The sequence below is a fragment of the Solanum dulcamara genome, chromosome 10, assembly GCF_947179165.1.
Source record: "Solanum dulcamara chromosome 10, daSolDulc1.2, whole genome shotgun sequence".
Classification (NCBI taxonomy): domain Eukaryota; kingdom Viridiplantae; phylum Streptophyta; class Magnoliopsida; order Solanales; family Solanaceae; genus Solanum; species Solanum dulcamara.
Window position 1 is genome coordinate 6,920,393 of NC_077246.1, and position 24,927 is coordinate 6,945,319.

General features: G+C 32.6%; 2 protein-coding genes across 2 annotated transcripts; both read right to left on the bottom strand.

Annotated features, from left to right (window-relative positions):
* Positions 1-9,407: 9,407 nt before the first annotated feature.
* Positions 9,408-11,072, bottom strand: LOC129904937 (mannan endo-1,4-beta-mannosidase 1). The gene is made up of 5 exons (XM_055980349.1): positions 10,755-11,072; positions 10,467-10,661; positions 10,191-10,313; positions 9,877-10,079; positions 9,408-9,762 (listed from the first exon to the last, which is right to left on the bottom strand). Exons 1-5 carry the CDS (start codon positions 11,070-11,072, stop codon positions 9,408-9,410), a joined length of 1,194 nt encoding a protein of 397 aa, XP_055836324.1.
* Positions 11,073-12,403: 1,331 nt separating this feature from the next.
* Positions 12,404-15,101, bottom strand: LOC129871182 (gibberellin 20 oxidase 3-like). The gene is made up of 3 exons (XM_055946062.1): positions 14,523-15,101; positions 13,175-13,502; positions 12,404-12,662 (listed from the first exon to the last, which is right to left on the bottom strand). Exons 1-3 carry the CDS (start codon positions 15,023-15,025, stop codon positions 12,405-12,407), a joined length of 1,089 nt encoding a protein of 362 aa, XP_055802037.1. The 5' UTR covers positions 15,026-15,101; the 3' UTR covers position 12,404.
* Between the last annotated feature and the right edge of the window lie 9,826 nt (positions 15,102-24,927).

Below are 24,927 nucleotides of genomic sequence, written 5' to 3' on the forward strand. Positions count from 1 at the left end.
ATTAAATCCTATCACCTTAGGTTGTGGGCCTAAGGTGTGGAGGGTTTGGCTCGGACCCCTACCATGTTAATTAAGTAGCAAAAATATTTATAATGACAAGAGGGGGACATGGAACCTTGCCTCAAGTCTACAGAAAAAGATTGCACAACAATCTTGCTAGGAAAGCAAGTAGCCTATAAACAATCCTTTTCAATACCCAGAAAGAACTTTAACTAACAAAGAAGTTACATTTTTCATATCTTCTCCTAAAAGTAGGATTTTGCCATTTATCAAGTTGAAGTAGACCCTTTGCCTCTCTAGGAAGATCTTAAAGGGAATGATATAAGGTTCTAGTTCCACTTGTACGGGCCATTTTAGCAAAGAGGTCCGCAGTTTGATTTGTTTCCCTGTAGCAATGAGAAATGGTATACTGGATCCCAGTGAGATGATTTATGATGCTGCTTACAATGTGTTTGAGCTTTAGATTGTTGGTATCCTTGTTGATCAACATGTTGGAAATGATGAAAGAGTCCAATTCGATGTCTAATTCTGTGAATCCCTGTTGCACGCACCATTGTACACCAAACTTAACTGCTAAAGCTTCAATCTTGTTGTTGTTTTACCTGTGAACTGAGACAGAATAAGCCATGATGAAATCTCCTGTCATTCCTTACCACACCCCCTATACCAGCCTTGTTTGTATCCTTATAGAAACTGTCGTCAGTATTCAGCTTTATCCTTCCAGCACTTGGTTTCTTCCAACTTACAACAGTGCTTCTAACAAGAGGTCTCAACTTTTCCACGCTATTGTAAATATTGGCCCAACTTTTATCAATAGCTATGTTGGGAACCGCTTCATTAATGACAGCTTTCATATTCCAAATGCACACTGTTTGATCACTTGATATAGATAGAATTTACCATTCTCTCCATATCTACAACTAGCCCAACATTTTCATATTTCCCAACATATCATGATGGGTGTGCCTTGTAGAATCAATTTGTGCACCATATTTCTTGGTTTAAGGCTCTACCATTTGTTGAATACTTCTCTAATTGGCATTGTATCATGTCTGATACCCAGCGGGGCACCCATTATTTTCAGCAGCTTTACCTTCGACAAATGTATGTTGTATACTATCATTTTGTGGCACCAAACATAACACACAATCCACATCTTTCCCAAACCTTGATAAAGCTCCTCTAAAAGGCAAATGTCTAAAAAATATCCTCCATAAGATAAAAGAATGTTTGAAAGGAGTTGATTTGTGACACAGATTAGAGATAGAGGTGTTGATCTGTCTGTGGTTTCTTATCAAGTTCCAAGCAGAGCCATTAAAATAGTGATCATCTTCTGCATCATTCCGGATAGCATAATCATTAACTCCATTATTTTCTAGTCCAATAGATGTGATATATAAAGCCACTTGACTAGGGAATGTGTTTAGCTTCTGTACATTCCACCTATTATTTCTCAAAAAGTCTTTTACCTTTGCTTTAGCATTGTCTCTTGTCATAAAGTTTGGACAAATGTTGGCAAGAGAACTGTAACACCCCTCAAAATTCTTCCCTAGGATTCGGACCCTTCTTGTATTCGTGCAGGGTCGAACCCAATTATTTAGAAGTGTGTGCTTGAGTTAAGCTGAGTCCCCGAGTAATTGAGGAGTGTTGGAGGTGATGTGGGGTCACGGAGGACCTCTAGGACCGAGCTAAGACCAAAAAGATCCGTCGTGGCTAAGTTTGAGGAGGAGTTCGCATGAGGGGTTGACTTCTAACGACCCTATCTTTTGATATATGACGATCTAGGTGTCCCACGACCTATTAAATTAATGGTCGTCGAGTCTTCTTTCCAACGCCACCAAAAATGTACATTTTGGAGTTTGGAGTCAAAAGATATGACGATCCTAAGATGAACTAGCCCAGCAGAGATTTTCAGGCCTGGGTTGCAATTGCTGGAAAACTGGGCTTGGCGCCGCATTGGCGCGATGCGCCACTACTGCGCTAGAAACATGCCTCAGTAGTTTGGTCTCTGGCGCGGCGCGCCACTAAAAGGTGTGCAGGGTTTTTCAAGCCAATTTCCAGAATCCAGAAAATATTGGCCTTGGCGCTGTAAGGGCGCGACGCGCCACTATCACGCCAAGAATGTGCCTCAGTAGTTTGGTCCTTGGCGCGGCGTGCCACTACGAGGTGTGTAGGTTTTAGGCGTAATCAGCCTGGCGCTGCAATGGCGCGATGCGCCACTATCGCGCCAGGTGCATTTTTGCCTATTTTTCAGAATTTTTGAGAAGGGGCAATTTGGGAACTTACCCAAATTATATATGTATCACCCTAGACTATTTTGAGATCATATTCTCAGCCCCCACTCTCTCTCTAAAAAAGCCCTAGGAGTTCTTCTCTCTCTCTCTTCTTCTTCTTCTCCATTTCCAACAAGAAGAGTTCCAAGAGCTTCAAGATTTGAGAAGACCCAACACCAAGGTTTTCTTCAAGTCTTCACTAAGGTATGTAAGGCTATCCAAAACATGAGTTGAGTCCACCCATGTGCCCTACTCTTGCTTTGAATATTAGATGTTCATGAAAAATGGAGTTTTCTTGGTATGGTTATGTTTGTATGAGCTTTGTCCCCTATTTATTTGACTCTATATGTGTTGATGTTGTTGAGCTAAAAAGTTCTTAAAATGGGCCTTTATGTGAGTATGAGTTGATGAAGACGAGTTGTTAAATATATTTTATTGATCTTCTTAATTATGTAGATTATGATAAAAGATGCTATCTTCTTAAGAATGTTGCCTATTATAAAGTGTCGATTTAAAGTCTTGAAGTTGTGATGAGTCTCAAAGATTTCTCAATGGATGGAGGAAATGATTGGTTATGTCCATATGTTGCTATAAACATGCATTTAAATTTCTTTGAAAGATATGATTGAGATTGATCGGATAGTATGATTGAGAGAGATTTGATCATGATAGAGTTGATGAGTTGACAAGGTTGAAATGAGACTTGTCGATATGATTTGATTGAGTTGATTGGATGGAGTTTTATGAGCATTGAGTCTTGGGAGGAGTATCGAGCACCGAATTGGGCAAGAGTATAGTCCATACTCGAACCCAATAACTACGTCACCAAACGTAGGGGGGATTGAACCGTTAAAGTCGGATGTTTCCCTGAGATGTTTGTCCTGACATTATAGGACTTGGTTGGATTGGATCCATGATTGGTTGATTCGTTCATACCCTGGCAAAGTATGAACGGACGCGGCAACAACGTCGGTTTGTTGTACTTTCACTGGCTCATAAGTGATGGTTGTCGGGTAAGAGAAACTCCCAAATAGGTCTTGATAGTACTCTAAGTCAGATTGAGTTGAATTGTATGTGATTGGTCCCGTCTAAATCATATCCTTGTTTAGACTTAGGACATTTGATTGAGTTGTTATCCCTTTTGAGTTGAGATTCCGAGTTGATTGATTCCTTGATGTTCATTGCATTCAGCCATTTTACATACTCGTATATTTCATGTACTGACGCCATTTGGCCTGCATCGTTTCATGATGCAGAGACAGGTACTAGAGATCATCAACCAGCGCTCCGTTGAAGATCCACATACACTCCCAGCTAGTTGGTGAGTCCTCCTAGTTTTCGAAGGATGTTGAGCTTTCTTGTATAGTGTGTTGTCGTTTCCTTCATTTTGATTATTGGTAGCCATGGACTTGTCATTGGCACCTCTTAGACTTTGATAGAGGCTTCATAGACTCGAGTGTGGGAGGTTGAACCGTTATTTTGAGGAGTCTTATTATATTGTTTTGTTGGGTTGAAAATGCTTGGCCTTCGGCCCCCTATATATATGAACAGTATTTCATTATTTGAGTTTTCCGCTAAGAGAATATGATTGAATGAATGTGTGACTGGACCAGGTGGTTCGCTCGGAGGTCAGAAATGGCTTTCGAGTGCCGGCCACGCCTAGGGTACCCTCCCGGGGCGTGACAAAAACCTTTTTCTGTCCAGCTATTCCACCAGAGACTGCAATTACCACTATTAACTTTCCACCGAATGCATTTTTTACTCATATCTCTTGCTAGCAGTAGGTGTTTCCAGGCTTGTGAGTTACCAACATACCAGTTCTTGCCCACGACATGGATTCTAGAACAATATTTAGCATTAAGAAACTTTGCCCACATAGAATCCTTAGCTCTGAATTGCCACCATCTTTTGACTGTGAGAGTTATAGAAATGTCTCTTATGCTTCTAATGCCAATTCCAGCTTCATTTTTAGGGAAACACAACTGCTCCCAGGAACTCCAATGGTATTTATTTTTGCCATTAATTGTACCCCAAAAGAAGTTAGCAATATGTTTTTCAATAAGTTCTATAGTGTCATTAAGAGGATTATAGCAGATAGAATATAAATAGGAAGAGATAGCATTACACTTTTGATCAATACATGTCTCCCTCCATTCGAAAGCATATTACCTTGACAAGCATGTAACCTCTTGATGACTTTAGCCACCATACTGTCAGAGTAACTAAGTCTTTTTGCACCAGTATAAATAGGACATCCAAGGTAAGTAAAAGGGAAGCTTTTATCTAAACAATCAGTACAATATCTTAGTCTATTAATTCTATAAGCACATGTTTTAGGAGCAGTGAGGAAAACAATTCTTATCCTTGTTAACCAGTTGACCAGACAATCTTTCATAATTTCTAACTTGTTTCATAATGATCTTAACAGATTCAGTTTTACCACTGATAAAAATCACAATGTCATCCGCATATGCAAGATGAGTAATTTGAGGTCCATTTTTGTGCATGGATAAAGAAATAAAATTATCATTTTGTAAAAGGTTATTGAGAGATCTAGATAGTACCTCAGTAGCAATAATGAACAATGAAGGAGAAATGGGATCACCTTGTTTGAGATCATGAGTTGACATAAAAAAATCATGTCTACTACCATTTATAATCACAGAGTACCACACATTAGAAATACTTCTCCAGATTAGATCAATCAAATCATTATTAAAGACAAACTTGTAAAGAACCTTTTTTAAAAAGGATGATGACAACCTATCATAAGCTTTAGCCATATCTAACTTTAAAACAATATTACCACCTTTGTTATTTTTTGAGATTCCATGAATGATTTCCTGAGTGAGGATAACATTGTTAGTGATTAGTCTTCCAGTCTTTCAGAAATAAAAACCACTTTGATTTTCATAAATAAGATTAGTTAAGAGTGGGTTAAGCCTGTTTGACAGAATTTTTGAAATAATTTCATAGGTGTAATTGCTCAAGCTAATAGGTCTAAGATCAGCAAACCTACTAGGAGAGTCCACTTTAGGAATCAAAGCAAGGCAAGTATGAGTAAAAAATTTAGTCAGACTCTTGCCCTTAAAAAATCATGCACAAAAGCAATTATATCAGTTTTAATGATATTCCAACAAGTTTGAAAGAATTTACCATTGAAGCCATCAGAACCAGCAGAGCTTTCACTACTCATACTGAAGACAGCAACTTTGATCTCCATTTCTTTAGGTACTTTGGTCAATATGATGTTGTCTTCATTGGTGATCATTTCAGGAATGCAATTAATCAACCTGTTATTACCTTCTTCATGATTTAGGTTGAAGCATTTTTTGTAATATTTAATAGCAGCTTTGGCAATATTGTCATCTCTCTACCCCTATCTTCCTCTGAGATTTTTGATTCTATGTATATGTAATCTCCTTCTTCTACTTCTGAGCACACTATAGAAGTACTTGGTATTTTTATCACCATCATTAAACCAGTGTAGCTGAGTGTTCTGTCTCATCATAGAATCTTGCATATTCATCCATCTTATGTACTTCGCATAGCTTTTATTTAAATCTTTCCTACCTTGTTTTATGTTATAATTGATATTAATCTCTTCCAGAAGCTTCATCTTTGCCTCCCACTATCGAACTTGATTATTAACATCACCAATATTGTGTTTTGACCACTGACTAAGTGTTTTACCAAGCCTTTTTAGCTTGGTCTGTAGAGTCCACATAGAATTTCCTTTGACCTCCTCATTCTAGGAGTTTTGCACAATTTTCATAAAATTAGGTTGATCCACCCAAAAGTTGAGGAGTTAAAATATTTAATGTTGTTCTGTTGATCTTTGTGGCACTTGACTAGTAAAGATCTATGGTCAGAGACAGACCTCGATAGGTGTCTTACACTATTATGCTGAAATTTAAGATTTCAATCATTATTGATTAAAACTCTATCTAGTCTCATCCATATTCTCTTACTAAGCCTCCAGTAGTTGTACCGAGTGTATTTAGGACTAGCAAAACCAATATCATTGAGACCACATGCTTCCATTCAATTATATTGATGAAGTCTATACTCTTGTTCATTCTATGTGGTATGCCTCCTAATTTCTCATCAAGATCAATAATTACATTTCAGTCTCCACTCATACACCAAGGACCAATGACATATGCAGTAGTATTCATCAGGCTGACTCAAAGATCTTCCCTTTCAACTGGTGTACATTTTGCATAAACTGTAGTCATAAAAGTGTCACTGTCAGTAGAAGAGTCTTTAAGCTTCAGAGTCAATAGTTGATCAGTATTTGCAATAATTTCAGTGTGGTCAGAATCATTCCAGAAGCACCATATTTGGCCATTAGAATTGGACATACAATGACGAAATTCTAGATATCTCTTATAACCATTAATCTTGCTCATATTACTAAATGGCTCATATATAGCAACAAAGGCCACTTTATTAATGTTGACCAGAGTTTTGAGTCTGTGATAGAATTTTTTTGTACTCACCCCTCTAATATTGATTGCACTAATCATGGATTAACGAAGGGGGAGGGACACTTTGCTTTCAGGATTTTTTAAAGTCCTTTAATGTTTATTTCTAGGATTTTTTAAAAAAAGGAATTTTGCTTTCAGTGTACTTCTTTTCATGACCAGCTTACAAACATTCCTATCAAACCTCTCTTGAAGGGTCATTGTTAAAAGTATTCCTAAAATAAAAGTATTTGAATTTAACTACAATCATCATTTAATATATTTTTTAAAAGGCTGAAATCATTAATAACTATTTAAAGTTGTTCGTATATTTCACTTGGACACCTCAATTAAAACTTATACCTATTGAACACTTTTATTAGTAAAAAAGTATATCTATTGAATACTTTTTTGACAATCAGCTAAAATTAAAGAAGGTGTAACATACCCTCGCGAATGATGTGACATAATAGCTAATCAAGAAAAAGACATGTGCCATTGAGCCCATAATAACAATTAAAAAAACAAACTAAAAAGAAAAAAAAATATGTACAGAAGAAAATCCTTCTTTCCCTTTTTTCTTCTTCCCGGACCCCGCCACCGGCCAAACACCCCACACACACTCCAATAATCATTTTCACTCCACCTTTTCCCCTTCCATTTCTTAATTATATAAGGATCTTTTTTCCACTCATACACTTATCCCTCCTTTTTTTCTATTACCCATCAACATTAGCTGCCATTTGCCTCAATTTCACTCTCTTCCTCAAACATCAATTTAAATTTGTTGAGTTTTTTTTGTTTTTTTATGTTGTGAGTTTTTTAGGGTTTGAATTCTTTAATAATTTCAAAAATAATAATTTCAGATTCGCATTAGTCATGCCGGAAAAAATGGAGTTCCACCGGAATTATTTTTTTGACTTTTTTTTTTATGAAATTCTCTTCTACAATAGCCCTAATGAAAATCTTTGTCAGTAAATTCTTCTAATTTTTTTTGTTTTGGCTGATAATTTATTTGATTGATGTTTTTCCGGCAAAAAATAACAACGACGATACTGATGAGGGCGAAATAATGCTAGAAAGAAAGAACGAAGGAGAATATGAAAAAGGAATGTGGCGAGAGATTGTAGAAAGAAATAATAAAGGACGGCGAATGGATTTGGAATAGTATTTTGGTATGGAATTGGGGAAGATGTAGATTGCCAGGGAATTTTTTATTTTATTTTTATTATGTTATATTTTTGTTTTTCTAATATTGACTTGTCGTTTTTCGATTGGCTTGTAAATAATTTTTTTTTTGACTTCACGCGCTCAATTGAAGTGTATTACACTTATGATGTCATGTCATCAAAAAATATTTAATAGGTATCGTTTTAAATTGTAGAGGTGTTCAATACGAACAAGTCTTAATTGAGGTGTAAGTGAAATATGCGGATAAATTTAAATAGATATCGATGAGTCAAGCCTTTTTAAAAATAATCCACAAAGTTTATATGACGTCTTGAAGCTGCACAATAAAATTTTGATTCGTACAACTTTTTTGTCACATCAGACTTGGGTTAGAACTATCTGCAATGTGTTAAAGCTTTGATATTTTTGACCATTTTAAGATTTTGTTTTTTTTTGGTTTATATTGTAACAAAGCATGTCATGTTACATATTTAAAGAGAAAAAATATAGCAATACATATAGCTAATTTCTTAAATTTCAAAAAAAAAAAAATATTTTTGGTTAAAATCAGTGAGTAAATAGGTGTTCTTCTTTCCTAGTAACTCATTTAAAAAAAAAAAAAATAAGGGATTACGTTGGTTTTACGATTTATGTTGTCAGATGAATTTGAAGCCTTAGATATTAGGAAAAAGTAATAATACAATTTTATTCAATATGAAATTATGTTTTAGAAAAAAAATTAACTTAATAAGGTATAAAGGTTTTTCAATATTGAAAGAATAGTTCGATCAATAAACATTTTTATTTACACTTTATAATAATATAGATAGACTTTCTCAAAAAATAATATAGATAGATAGATTATTGAAATAATGCGATAATATTATATTATAATTTGACTACATATATTGAAACTTGAAATTGACATTTTTGTGTGAAAAAATTGATCTTATTACACCGAGAGACTAAAAGATGAGGGTTATATGACATTCTTTGAAAGAAATGTTAAGATTATTATATTCCTAACATATAGGTTTAAAAACTATGTTAAGAAATAGGATTAGAGCTCATTAAAGGTATAAATGTCATTTAATATTTAAAGAATATTTTTGTCAAACCATGCTTATTAATAGTATACAAGTTATTAATATTTAAAGGATATTTTTATCAACCAATATTTATATTCTTTTTTTAATAATAATATAGGTATAGATATAAATATAGATAGATAGATACATTTATACTCAAACTAAAAGCTAGAGGACAGAAAACATAATGTTTCCATCATTTAAATTATTTATGCAATTACATTTTTGAGTTTAATCAACTTCACATATTTGGGAATATGACATCTAAAAATGATGGATTTAAAATCACTCTAATCCACTTATAATTAAATTGATTATTGTAAAATCAGGAAAACAATATAGTTAAAGAACCTATTTATGGAACTTATTTTTTTTCTTATCCTCCATAATGGTGATCTTCATGACTTCACTCAATTGAAAGAATGAGCCAAAGCCGTCATAACATGAGCTTGGTCTGAAATTATTTGTGTAGTTGAAGGGTTTTGTCCCAAAACAATACAATAACCATCATCATAATTCTCCATCCCATGTGCCATGAGTTGCCATACTAAGCTTCCTGCCATGGTTCCACCTTCTTTTGCCAAATTGTACACATTTCTATATACACTACTCATGAATATGTCTCTTGATCCTTGACCTCTACTAGACTTTCCAAATTCAGCAAGCACTAGAGGTTTCTTTAATATGCTTCTTGCATCTTCCCAATGCCTTGTTATCCACTTTTCCATCCACACCAATTGTGCATCATCGCTTTGTCCAGAGACCCTATATATATATATATATATATGTATAACGATATAAAGAAATGTTTAGACCTATAAGGTAAATCTCTACAATAAGTGACTTTGGTAATTCAAATATATTATAATGGAAATTTACCATTGGTCAGTGTATGCATGAATAGTGGCAAAATCAATCTCATTGATAAGATGGTTACTTATGAAATCTGTTCCAACTTGATAACCAGGATTAACAGACTTCCTTTCAGGAATTGAGTCACCATAAAATCCCTCCATTCCAACCTCCAACAAGTGTTTGTTGTCTAGTGACTTCACAAAATTTGCCATTTCTTGAACCCAAGCCTATAGCAATATTAGTCAAAAAGTCAATCATAGGTTTTTCTAAAATATATTCAAATTAATTTGGAAATATTGAATTTAAAAAAAAGAACTACTTCATGAATTGGGGCTCACATTAACAGTTTTTCCTGAATAGTCAGCTTGGTCCCGTGGCTCATTCATAAGTTCCCATGCCATAATTGTTGGATCATCTCTGTAAGCAACTCTAGTAATGCTATTCAATCTTGTAACAACTTTCTGTAATACAATTTCATAGATTTATTAACCATCATACTAGGGGGTAATGATTATAAAATTGAAAAGCCTATCATTAGGACTAGTTATTGTTTGAGGAGAGTCAAGTACATAATTAAGGGGACTCTGCGTCAAGTTTAGATATTACCCACATACCTCAATGTGGTTCTTGAAGTACTTTTTGAGCATAGGATGAGTATAGAACTCGTCGTCGTTACTAATCTGAGCTCCTGCATTTCGTGCCCACCAAACATATTCAGCTTTTCCTCCAAAGTCGTTCCATTGATTTACAAAGCTCAATATTAATCGAACACCATATTTCTTAGCTTCAGAGATCACAAAGTCCAAACCCTAAATTTTGAAACAATATAACAAGTATCTAATTAAGGTCACATGCATTACAACACGATATATAATGTTACTATAATTAACATAAACCTTTACCTGAAAAACACGTTCATCATAAACACCGGGTGATATTTGTAATGCTCTATCACCTCCATCACTGAAAGCCCACGTACGACAAACAGAAAGACCAGCAGCAGAAGCATCTTTAAGAACCTCAGTGACTTTGTACCTTTCAGAAGGCTCAGCAGCAACATGCATCAACCAATAAGAGTTGAAACCATTGAATAGAAAAGGGGATCCATTGATTTCAAAATGGGAATCCTTAACTCCTATAAACCCGGAATTCGCTTCACATGCCAGAGCTAAGAACAAGAGAAAGAGCCCAGAAATGCAACTCCTTCTTGTATAAGACATTTTGTATAGTGAATTATACAAGATATATGTGTGATGGTCACCTATTGTGGGGTTTTATAGTGAGTTGAAGATAAGGAAATTTACTAAAAATAGTAAAACTTGCAGGAACTATATAACACTTTTTAGTGGATATAATTGGATATTGAGATTTGATGAAAATATTTTCATTCTTAAAAAGTATCATGGGATGTTGATAGAAGAATTAAGGCAGTTATTTGGTTAAGATAGAAAGAGAGGTCTGTTGAAAGAATTGTATGGAAACATTAATTGGTTGATTTTTAAGGTTGGATCACTGCTAGAATTGATGATGAAATAATATGGAAACGTGTACTCAAGTAAGGGCAGTTTGAAAAAGTTAGTTAGATTTTCGACTCACACATTGGATTAGTATTTGATAGTAATACATGAAGTTTAAGGGTGTATTTGGTATATTGGTAAATATTTTTCAGGATAATGTTCTTCTTAAAAATGTTTTGTTGGAAAATACGTCGATTTCTTATTTCTTTTCTAGTGTTTAGTAAATAAACAAAAAATATTTTTCCAACTTCATTTATACGTTAAAAAATAAATTAAAAAATTGTCATCACCATAGCCTAAGTAAATTTCTTTGAGTTCCATGTACTACTAAAAATAATGCAAAAATCGATAGATAAAAAACCTACGGACAGAGTCGTTCCAAAAAATCAAAGGAAAAACGACCTTGTCCATGGATGCTTGACCTATCAATCAATCTTGAGGATATTGATCTCTTTGAAGTTTTTACTGCATGAGCTATCTCAAGATCGCGGCTTTACAATTTGTATTTCTATCTTTTAGGCTGATTTTTTTAATTAACAAATGTTTATTTATTTATATTAAAAACTAGTATAACATTAATTATTTAGTTACGCTTTGTTTAGTTTTCATGATTGTGTAAAGTGCAAACAAATTCCCTAATCCAACAACAAATTTGGTATTTCAATGATAAAAGGATTCTTGAGTCTCAATTAGAGATAAGAAATTTATGTAGTCCCATTTTTTTATTTCTCAGGATCGCATAAAGCGCGAACAAATTTGCTACTCCAACAACAAACTTGGTCCACACAATTCAATAATAAAGGATTCTCGAGTCTCAATTAGAGATTAAAAAAAATTAGGCACATTTTATTTATTTCTCAGGATCGAGGAAAGCACAATCAAATTCGCTACTCCAACAACAAACTTGGTCCACACATTTCAATAATAAAGATATTTCGAGTCTCAATTAGAGATAAAGAATTTATTTAGTTACATTTTATTTATTTCTTATGATCACATAAAGCGCGAACAAATTCGCTAGAGAATTATCAAGTCTCAATTAAAAATAAGAAATTTATTGAGGGCAACAGCTTTGCCCCTAACCCTCTTGGCAGTCAAAAGAAGGTGCCTCAATTCAGCCCATGTAAAAGGTACATATTTTCTTGGATTAGAAATTGGATGAATTAGTTGAGGAGGGCATTCAATAGTTGCATTACTTGTTGGACTCATAAAATAAGCTATTGATAGCCTTTGTTTCTCCTTATTCACCACTGCCCTGTGTATAACACTCTTTAACCTTCCATTTGTCCAAGCCTGTTAAAAACACAAAGGTTTGATCATAATTACTCAAAAATACAAGTACATGTGTGTATGATAGGATGGAAGTCATTTTTCATGAAAAATATATATTTTCTGAAAGATGCTTATTCTTTGATATTTGGTTGGTGAATTAAAATAATACCTGAAAAAATAAATATTAAAATTAATAATAATGTTATCAATTCACATGGTTTGAAGTAATTTTGAGTGTTAAGAATTATTTTAAATGTCTAAGATTAAGACATTATTAGATATACCAAGGTTAAGGCAAGGGATGTAGGAATGATATCTTCTTCTTTTTTATACATATATTTTTTGAGAGTGTATGAGGATAAATTACCCCAAAAAATGAATTAATTATGAATTTTGTCAGTAAATCATCTCTAAATTTGCTCATAGTTAATATGATTTTTTGATAACTTATCGCTTTCTGTTGATAAATAAGATTAGCGATGAATTTTATTGTTTATTTATTTGTGAATGTAAGAGAGGAATATGCATATGACCTCAAGGGTGTCACCAATATTGATGACAAATGAATTTGGAAGAGGTCTAACTCCAACCCATTGTTTATCATCCTTGAGTACTTGAAGGCCACCAACTTGATCTTGATGCAATATGGTTAAAGTTTGTGGGTCTGAATGGATCCCTATTCCAACAATCTTCTCTGGGAGGGGACAAGGAGGATATCTACTTATCCTAAAAAAAGTTGCCTCTTTTTCTTCAAAATTTTTTACAAAGTAGTCATCTTCAAGGCCTAATCCATGAGCCAACATCTCAAATATAACCATTCCTAGCTTGTCCATTTCTTTCATGTAATCTACCATTGCTTTGCTGCTTTATAAGAAGTCAAAAGATCAGCATTTTTGGAAGAATAATATAATATATAGTGCATGGGATCCAATTATGGGCGGAGTCAACCTTAAAGTTATAAGTTCTACAAAACTCAACAATATTGATTAGACGTTATTTTTATATTGAAATATCATTTAACATGATTAAATAATCTATTCAAAATTCAATAAATAAAAAAAATGTGATTTAGAATAAAGCTTTAAATTAAAAAAATTCTGACTTTGCCTTTAATCCAATATAGAAATAATCTTGATTAATGTTGAGTCAATTATTAGCTCGATTATGATTCTATTTGTGCTAGAATATATAATTTGCAAGGACAGATTAATTTATCATGCTGGCCTATGATAAGGAAGAGGGATTAGTAAGATTTTGTCATCTTTTGGTCATACAATATTGAAAATATAATTAAGTAAACCTTAGATGAAATATGGTCCCGAAGTTTAATATGGTATTCCTTAGCTCTATTTAACCACATCGTTTGAATTTCTAGAGTAAATTTTACAAATTGTAAAAGTGAATTAAAACATAAAATCTTTAAATGTTTTGAAATAAAATACATTTGAAAACTACGTAAAAATTCTAGAAGTCAAAATATTTGATAATTTTAAATATTTTTAAAAAATGCAAAAATTATAGTAAAAAAATTGTTTGATTGTCGAAATCCGAATAGTGCTACTTAAATTAGAACGGAGGTAGTACTGATTAGAGCAGGACAAGATTTTGGGTTATCGATCACTAACACCCTTCATAAAAATTAAAAAAAAAAGAATTTTCATGTGCTTAATTAGCCCATATTGGACTCATATGTGAAGAGGCTTATTGAAAATATAATATAATAAATAAAGTGTACTTTATCAAACATCTTAATCTTTTCGATGAAGTAGATATGTAATCAATCATGCATTTTCATGTACAAACGTCGTGTTGCAAGGCGAAGTAGACCGGATGTTGCACCCTAAATGGCAAAATATAAGTGGTGTATGTATGTGTACGTACCTAAACATGTGGTATAGATCACCATATACCTTTTTCGAGAATTCGACAACCATTTCTGGCGATTGAAGCAGCTGTAAGACTTCAGCCCAAGGCAAATTTTGTCCATACTCAGGATTTGAGGCAAAATATCCCAATGGTAAACTTGATGTCTTGCCACCTTTAAGCTTTTGTTCCATTGGAAGATCAAAAAGTTCATGCAATCGAGTAGTATAATTTTCAACAATTTCACTAGGCACACCATGATCAACAAGCTTAAAAAATCCCCAATTTTCACTTGCTTTCACCATAACTTGGCATAGATTGTCATAAACTTGTTGATCATCGTTGTCACGAATACGATTGTTAAGACTAATCACTGGAATATCGTCTTCAACGTCTCCGAAATCATCGTGTTTTAGTGTAGGCCATTCTACCTTAGACCATATGAAGTTTTTAACTTGCATTTTGTTGTTTACATCCATTGAAAGTGTCTCAACATGCTCTTCTTCAATTCCATGTGCCATAATTGTAAGTACTTAATTGACACTACAGATAATATTATGAATTGATATACGTGTTTTATGTCAAGTATTCAGCTATAATGTCGAATTAGGATCAACTAGAACTATCTCTTATTATACAATCCATTTTGTTGTGCAATTTATATAGATAGAAAAATGGAACCTTGCATTGTTTGAAATTCGAGACCTTTGTTATGTTATGTGGAATATTAGTTGTTGCCACCAATGTAACGAACAAAAAGAAGTTTAGGATTCTTCGTCACTAAGGCATCCTCTAACATGACCAAGTTTTTATATGTGGAAAACGTATAAATGTGATGTTTAAGATGACAAACTTGTTAATTTAATGCATATATATGATTTAAGAAACTTGCAGAGTCTGATTTTTTTTAAAAAAAAAGATGAAGTTAGACACAAATAGACACGTCAGAAGTTTTATATAGCTAGGTTACTTCTTAATACAATAAACGCGTCAGAAGTTTCATATAGTTAGGTTACTGCTTAATACTCAGACGTTATATGTGTGATACATGCTTCTTCTATTTCTTCAAGTAAAGCTTTCGCGTTACAATGCCTATTGTGTTGGTTTGGGCTTTTATAAGTGGAGACAGAATAAAGTGTTTATAATTAGGAAAAATTACCAAATTACACATCTTATATTCCTATATTTTCAACTATTCCCTACCATTTGTAAAAATTTCAAAAATTCCTCTTCTGTTACATAGGAATGATGCTGATATATTGCGATTTGATACATAAGTCTTTTTCATGATACATCACTAGTTGATACAAACCATACACAAAATGTATCAGTAAAACATAAGTTTTACTGCTATTTTTGTAATGTTCATGATATATTTGGTGCTATAAGCTGATTCATAAGTTTTATTGATATTATAATGTTTGGTTTGTATCAACTAGCGATGTATCATAAAAAGGACTTATGTATCAAATTGCGATGTATCAGGGTCATTCGTATGTATCAGAAATTTGGAAAAAGGAGGGAATTCGGGTGATTACCAAAAAAGTCGGGATAAATTGTAATTGGACTTTTTCACTATGGAATTTAAGTAAAATACCCTTATAATAAAGGTGTTTACTGTAAGGTCTTGATTCAATACACTTTCACTATAGTGTCTAAAAATATAAAGAAATAAATACACGAATAAGCAAAAAAAATCAATATGTATATATATGAAGTCATTTTCAATTAACAAATGGTCTCCAAACATCTCAAAAATTAATATTTAAGCTCTTTAGATACTCTCAACAAAATTCAATAGCACCCAATCAAGAAAATCACAACTATTTTTTTCTATATTTAAGAAAAATTAAAAGAGAGAGAGACAGAAGACTATTTTTTTCTATATTTAAGAAAAATAATTAGTAAACTTTACCTAAATCCCATAGTGAAAAAGCTCAATTACAATGTATCCCTCATTTTTCTTAAATTACCCGATTTCCCTTTTTTTCAAATTTTTGATACATTACTTACTTTGCTGATACATCAGGTTTTGGATGTAGAATAATTAATGTTGTTGAGGTATTTATGGGTAGTAACGTAATTTAAGTTAGGATTGGTTGTTTCAATCAATTACCGTGCTAATTAAGGCAAAGAATCCTTTAAAAAATGAAATAGAACAGTTCTGAAGATGAAGGAAAACTCAAAAAATAGAGCATAAGTGCGAACAAAAAATCCAATCTAAATTTCGATTTTTATCAAGCGAATCAAGATGAATATCGCGATACTACTGAGACATTCTGGAGTTTGGCAATCCGAGATGAGTTATAAACTATACAAAAGTGATGGAATCGTAGTGGGCGACAATGTATCGTACTCGACTCTAAAAGCAGCAATCGCTGCTGAATTGACCATAGATGAATCAGTGAAAAATATTGAAATCCGATATATCGTTCAAGGTAATGCGTCGCCAATGATTATTCGTAATGATATGGGTGTTAATCTTTACATAAAGTTGAAAAAGAACGAGCCAGGATCCGTAAAGTATCCCCTATGCATAACAACATCTGATAGAAAGAGACGTGAGTTACAAGCATTCGACGCTACATCTGCAGCAATTGTTTGTGCCAAATCAAACACAAATGAGTCACAAATTTTTGGTTTAGTGGAATCTGGTAATGCTGTAGCTTGTTATATACCAGAATTGGATGTGATGAACTACATAACTGATACAAATGATGCAGAAGTGAAGGAGAATCAATTGCATAAGGACAAAGCAACACTAGTTGATCTAATGGCCAACTACAAAATTGATAATGGACTCAATTTCAAAGTTAAAAGATCTGACAGTAAAAGATATGTGCATTTGCTGAATTTGTAAATTTGATTTTGTAAAGTTAATTTTGTTGGTTTATATTCATGATACATACTAAGTATTATGTATCAAGTACAACAGTTTAAAAAATTATTGTCAGAATGTATCAGATACATAAGAATCTTTGTGTATCTAATACATGTTAATATTTTTTTATTTTACCAGTCATAACTTACATAAAAGTCAGTTCAATATTTTTCCCAGATATACTGTTGATTTTGTAAAGTTAATTTTGTTGGTTTATATTCATGATACATACTGATACATACTAAGTATTATGTATCAAGTACAACAGTTAAAAAAATTGCTTTCAGAATGTATCAGATACATAAGAATCTCTGTGTATCCGATACATGTTAATATTTTTTTATTTTACTGTCATAACATTATGTATATAACTCATTTCAATATTTTTCCCAGATATACTGTTAATTTTGTAAAGTTAATTTTGTTGGTTTATATTCATGATACATACTGATACATACTAAGTATTATGTATCAAGTACAATAGTTAAAAAAATTTCTTTCAGAATGTATCAGATACATAAGAATCTCTGTGTATCCGATACATATTAATATTTTTTTATTTTACTGTCATAACATTATGTATATAACTCATTTCAATATTTTTCCCAGATATATTGTTGATTTTGTAAAGTTAATTTTATTGTTTATATTCATGATACATACTGATACATAATAAGTATTATGTATCAAGTACAACAGTTAAAAAACTTGTTGTCAGAATGTATCAGATACATAAGAATCTCTGTGTATCTGATACATATGTAAAGTTAATTTTGTTGTTTATATTCATGATACATACTGATACATATTGTATATCTGATATGTATTAACTTTTTTTCCCTAAAATTATGCAGTTATGTGTTAATATGCTATTCAGATGATGTTGTTGGAGAATGAAAGCATCTTGTTAAAAAAAATCAAATATATTCAAAGTGAGATATTTCAATAGTGAACATTCATGTGCATTAAGAGATAGGATTTTCAACAAAGTTCATGCTACAAAGGCTTTTTTAAGTGCATTCACGACACCTAAATTGATTAATCATAAAAGAATTCACACCCCCAATAATATACGAGAGGATATTAAAGCAACGTATGAAATTGATATTACTTATCATCAAGTATGGCGTGCAAAAGAACATGCTTTGGAGATATTAAGGGGAAAACCTGTTGATGGATATAGACAGCTGCCTGTAACATACATATGCTAAAAATGGTATATCCAAATTCGTACATAAGTATGCACAAGTCACCAACTAATGAGTTTATGTATCTATTCATAGCGTTAAGGCCATTGATGAGGGAGTTCCAGTTTTGTCGACCTGTAGTTGTTGTTGACGGTGCTCATCTTGATGGACCTTATAAAGAGACATTTGTATCAGCTAGCACACTTGATGGGGCAGGTCTTACTTTTTGTTATTGTTATATATTGAAAACCATTGTATCATCTCATTTGACACATTTGCTTTGAATCTGATGAATTCTAATAAATATGTTATCACTGTTAATATTTTTTTAGGTTGCATATTGCCATTGGCGTATGGTGTTGTTGATATAGAAAATGATTCATCATGAACATGGTTTTTTTAGAACTTCAAAAATGCATTTGGTGAGAGGGACAATATGTGTGTTGTATCAGATAGGAACGAAAGCATAATCAAGAGTGTAAACATGGTACTTCCCAATGTCCCTCACTTTGCATGCATATGGCATATATGAAAAAATGTGTGTACTAACTACAGGAGGAGCAAAATTGTACTAAGTGACCTCTTCTACTCGATGGTCAAGGCATACCGAAAAGACAAATTCGAAAAATTAATGGCAAAAGTTGGAAAAATTGATCACCGGATGACACAGTATTTGAAAAATATAGGGTACGAAAAGTGGTTAAGGGTTTATGCAACTGTCAACAGGGGGAGAATGATGACTTCTAACATCGTAGAATGCATCAATGGATGTCTTGTTGAAGCACGAAAGTTGCCTATAATTGACTTTTTGGAGCAAACGAGAATGTTATTTGGTGCTTGGAACTGCAAAAATAGGAAAATAGCAGCTTATACAAAACATACTTTGGGTAGAAAATTCGAAGATATCCTAGTATCAAACACAATGAAGTGATCGAGAATGAAGGTACACCCGAGTTATTTTTAAGTAAATATCTACTTGATACATAGTTGCTTGATACATAGCTATATGATACATCAGTTCTGTATTTTCTGTGATCATTATTTCCTAATATATGAGTTTTGATACATCAGTTCTGATACATATCTGTGATAATTATTTCCTGCAGGTTGTTGCTTCATCAGAATATCTTTATTTTGTTTATGAATCAGGTATAAGATACATTATGTGTCTTGAAAGAAAAATATGCAATTGTGGCAGGTTTCAACTAGGCGAGATACCATGTCCACACGCAATTGCAGTGTTGAAGAACAAGAACATTACAGACATGCACTCATACTGTTCTGATTACTACAAACCAGAGGCGTTGGCAAATACTTTTGAATTGCCAATAATTTCAATGCCAGATAAGAAAGATTGATCTATTTCGAAAGAAATTTTTAAAGAATTCGTCGGTCACCAAGATACAAAAGAATGACAGGAAGACCAAAGAAAGAAAGAAAAAAGTACTCTAGTGAGAAGATAAGAACGAGCACAAATTCTTGTAGTCGTTGTGGCCATGAAGGCCACAACAGAAAGACTTGTAATTTCAATTCCAAAGCGAAATGATGTTTTGTTATCCCAGGATACATTCTATTTGGATCATGTCCTTACATCTACATAGTTTTTTTACAGTGTAGGGTTGTATTTGATACATATATCAATTAACCATAATAGTAATTGAATATCAATAATTGATACATGGATGGTTGATAATTATTTTTATTGGAAGTTACTTGGTATTGATATAGTAATTTCGAAGCTGATACATGAGAATAGCGAATACATAACCATTCGACGTATTAAGGGTTGATACTTTAAAGGTTGTTGTATTAGTTTTCAACTGAATTGTAGTTGATACATAACATGTTGTATTGATATAGGTTATAGATGTATCAGAAGCAGTAAAACTTGATACATGATAATCTGGTACATAAATGTAGATGTATCAGATGCAATAAAGCTTGATACATTAGAATCTGATATATAAAGTAGATGTATCAGGAGCTGTAAAGCTTGATACACGATAATCTGGTACATAAATGTAGATGTATCAGAATCATTATATCTTGATACATAAGAATCTAAAATATAATCTAGATGTATCAGAAGCTCTAAAGCTTGATACATAAGATTCTGATACATAAATGTAGATATATCAGAATCATTAATTCTTAATACATTACAATCTGATACATAAACAATATATATCAAAAGCTGTAAAGCTTGATACATGAGATTCTGATACATAAATGTAGATGTATCAGAATCATTAAATCTTGATACATTACAATCTGATGCATAAACAATATGTATCAGAAGATGTAAAGATTGATACATAAGATTCTGATACATAAATGTAGATGTATCAAAATCATTAAATTTTGATATACTATAATCTGATACATAAAGTAGATGTATCAGAAGCAATCAAGTTTGATACATGAGAATATGATACAAAAAAAGATGTATCATAAGCATTAAAGATTGATAAATGAAAATCTGATAAATAAATAAGATGTCTCTGAAGCATTCAAGTTTGATACATCAGAATATGATACATAAATATGAGAAAAACTTAAAAGTCTGCTAAATTATTGAATAGCAAAAAAAATGTTTACTATTGGTGCAAAAACATAATTGTACATTCTACTACTACAAAATTCAAAAAAAAACTACTCGATGTCCATCGGTTCTCCTTGACTAGGAAATATGAAATCTCTCTTAGGTTTTTTTGAATCGTCTTTATCGCTAACATAATCATCCTTGGCCTTTCGACAACCATAATTCCACAATAGTGCGGCATATCTTGAACGGAAAAATTCGGCATGTAATCTAGTAGTTGGAATAGAAATTTCATCACTAAAATATTCAGCAAAAATAATCATGAAAACACCACAATCCCTGCAAAAAACGAAATACACAACTTTAAAAAAAATTAAATTTGACACAGTAATGATTTAAATATGCATATTTGTTAATACTCACAAGCTATCGTTTCCTTATTGCGCAATTCCTTCAACATATTCAACTGCAAAAGAGTGATGTGCTTCAAGCATGTTACCGGTTGATTTGTCCTTGTATGAATCAAGCGATGACCAATCAATATGTTCAGACTTCTCAAAAAAATCACTATCGTGAAGGTATGTAGAAAGCATTACTGCTATCTTTTGAATGTCTGGGGAAGGGTTGCTACTTCTTCTTCTAGATGATGAATTATAGACACGTATCAACATCTGTTTCAACACAACTATTGTCAGAACCCAATAAAAATTCCTATCACTATTTATCGGGATGTATACGTCATCTACCAAATTTTAGGGAAACCATGCGGGTATTGAAAAACCTTTTATTATGTTCTTCACAGATCTCTCGTGATGAGCTATAACAGAGGCTCTTGCCATATCTTCTTAGGTAGAAATGTCAGGTGGAATGTGATAATATCTTTTGTGTGCAGATTCGATGAAAATTTTAAAAATACAGTTTGTTGTTGTGTATTGATACTGATTGCCCAACTGCATATTGGATTTCTTTCGAATGTAGTAAAATATTACATCAAAGTGTTGCACATTTTAAGAAACTATTAGTTATACAAACTGATACGTAGTTATTAAACAGAGTAGAAACTGTTGTACTAGATATATCTGATACATAGTATTTATGTATCAAATATTGTGTCTAACATGTAACAGATGCTCTATCAAGAAATGATTACCTTATCATTCCAGCATTTGTTCGGCTGGACATGAGGTAGAACCAGTTCTTATCTTGAGGAAATGTCACTACAAAGTCCATTTTTTCAAATTCGAATGAAGAGAACTTGGATCTGTAATGTTCTCCTTTGGTTTCCTGAATGGAAACTTATATTAAAATGACATAACATATATAATAAATATCTTGTGGTGATATAAGTTGTAAATATCATATTTACTTGTTGGCATGCAATTTTAATAGTCCTTTATCTATCCATTAGGTGTATTCCCAGATAAGCTCTGTTGGGGGATGATAGCATATGTCAAAACCTTTAAAAGGGTGTGTTTGATGCATAACATATGTCTTTTTTCCTTACCCTTTTCACTCGACCCAAATTTTTTTAGATACGGCGATTGTAAGATCTTAGAAGGCAGCCTACTTCTTGGAAGAGGTGTCTTCGCATCATCTGACAATACATTGATTTTTGATGGAAGAGTGGTAGGTAGCTGGCTATCATGTAGTAGACATTCATCCTGAACTATTTGATCATGACTAATGGCAGTCAATGGCGTGACCGATAATGAAAGTCCGGATATTAGAGAATTTATGACCTCTCGAGTTTCGGACGATATCGAGGTTGAAGTTGTGGAATCCTATTTTTTAAGGTGGATGAAAATATTATGACTTTAGTATAATAAACTGTACTAAATTTAATGAATTAGATACAATTGAGGAATGTTACTGATACACTGGATTGATTTTTTCTTTATCAATCTGCTCAACATGTCTTCATATTGATCAGTATTATTAACAGCCTCTCTTGCATCTTTCATGGCATTATTCTAAATTTATTGTATAACGTCAATACTAAATTTATTAATATTTAATGTATCACAATAATTGATCTGATACATTACATTTAATGTATCAGAAACAACAATCACTTGAAAAGGATCTGCTCTAGTTGGTTCCATCTGTTGTGCTGATATATCCTCTGATTGTTGTGGAATAATTGATGGTTCTGGTTCCTACAAATATAATAATAACAATTATTTAAAAAAAGATTCTGCAGTATCTGATACAATGTTGTGTTCTGATACATCATCCACCTCTTGTATCGTGTTGGATGATTCAACTTCCTGCAAAACATAATAACATTTACTTATGATATATGAGCATAAAATGTATCAATATCCATATAGCATCACAGTTTTAGCAAATACAAGAGCTATGTAGCATCAGATTGGTCATAACTTTGGTTCTGGTACATTGCCTTTAATGTATCAGTTGAAACATATTGTTCAAGAAATTCTGCAACATCTGATACAATGTTGTGTTTTGATACATCATCCACTTGTTGTATCATGTTGAATGGTTCTGCTTCCTGCAAATATAATAACATTTACTTATGATATATGAGCATGAAACGTATCAAGATCTATATAGCATCACAGGTTTAGCAGGTACAAGAGCTATGAAGCATCAGCTTGGTCATATGTTTGGTTCTGATACATTACCTTTAATGTAACAGTTGAAATATGTTGTTGAATATATTCTGCAGCATCTAATACAGTGTTATGCCCAGATACATTATCCACCTCTTGTATCCTGTTGGATGGTTTTGCTTCCTGCAAATATAATAACATATACTTATGAGAATGATAAATACAATGACAATTGAATATCTGATAGATGAAAATGAAATGTATCCAATAGTTTAAAAGTATATCAAAATATAAATATCAATAATTACGTGATGTATCTACCTTAATATCTTTCTGGACATGAGATTGGTCATTTGCTAGAGGGGGATCAGATTTATTTGGATCATTGTGCTCCTCCAATACAGTAGGTGTTTGTTGTTCTTCCACCACATGGAATGATTGAACAAGATCAACTTTTTTAATTGGAAATGATGTGCCAGTCATGTGGTGCACTATATTGTCCATGGCTTTCAAAATATCAGTGTGATTTGAATCAATTTTATTCTCTAATCGCTTGAACTTCCGGTCAACCTTAATATAATAATATGAAAAAATATAATGTATCAACTTATTAAAAGTATATTGTGTGTCTTAAATCTTATAGTAATAACTTACGTATTTCTTTAGAGACTTCTTTATAGACTTCTTTAATGATTTGAATTCCACATAAATAATTTGATCCGAATGACTGAAAGATTCACCGCCTATTCCTGACTTTGCCGTTGGTTCTGTAGAAATAGAAACAGGCTTTTCTGATGGATTTGGTGGTATGACATCCTTATGCATGTTAGCTTTTTTTTTCCTACTTGAATGGATTTTTTACCAGGGGTAGTCTTCCTTCTTTTGGTAGGAGGTGAAGAAGATGTATCAGCAACATGACTGGATCTTCTTAATAATTTTGTGGGTGATTTTGTTGAAAAGTCCTCAAATCCGAGGACTTCTTGAGGTTCTGTAAATTTAACCTTGGCAGCTGATGTAGCAGCTTCATAATGATATTCACTGCCAGGAATGACAAGTGATTCCATTTCATCTTGAGATGGCACATTATTAAAGCATGGATACTGCACAAAAATTCATGACAACAATCATATGTATCAGAACAAATACTATTGTATCAAAGGCAAGACTATAGAATGTTTCTTAAATATTATGTATAATGAGTCAGTGCAAAAATGAATAATCTTTAAGTACATTTAATAAG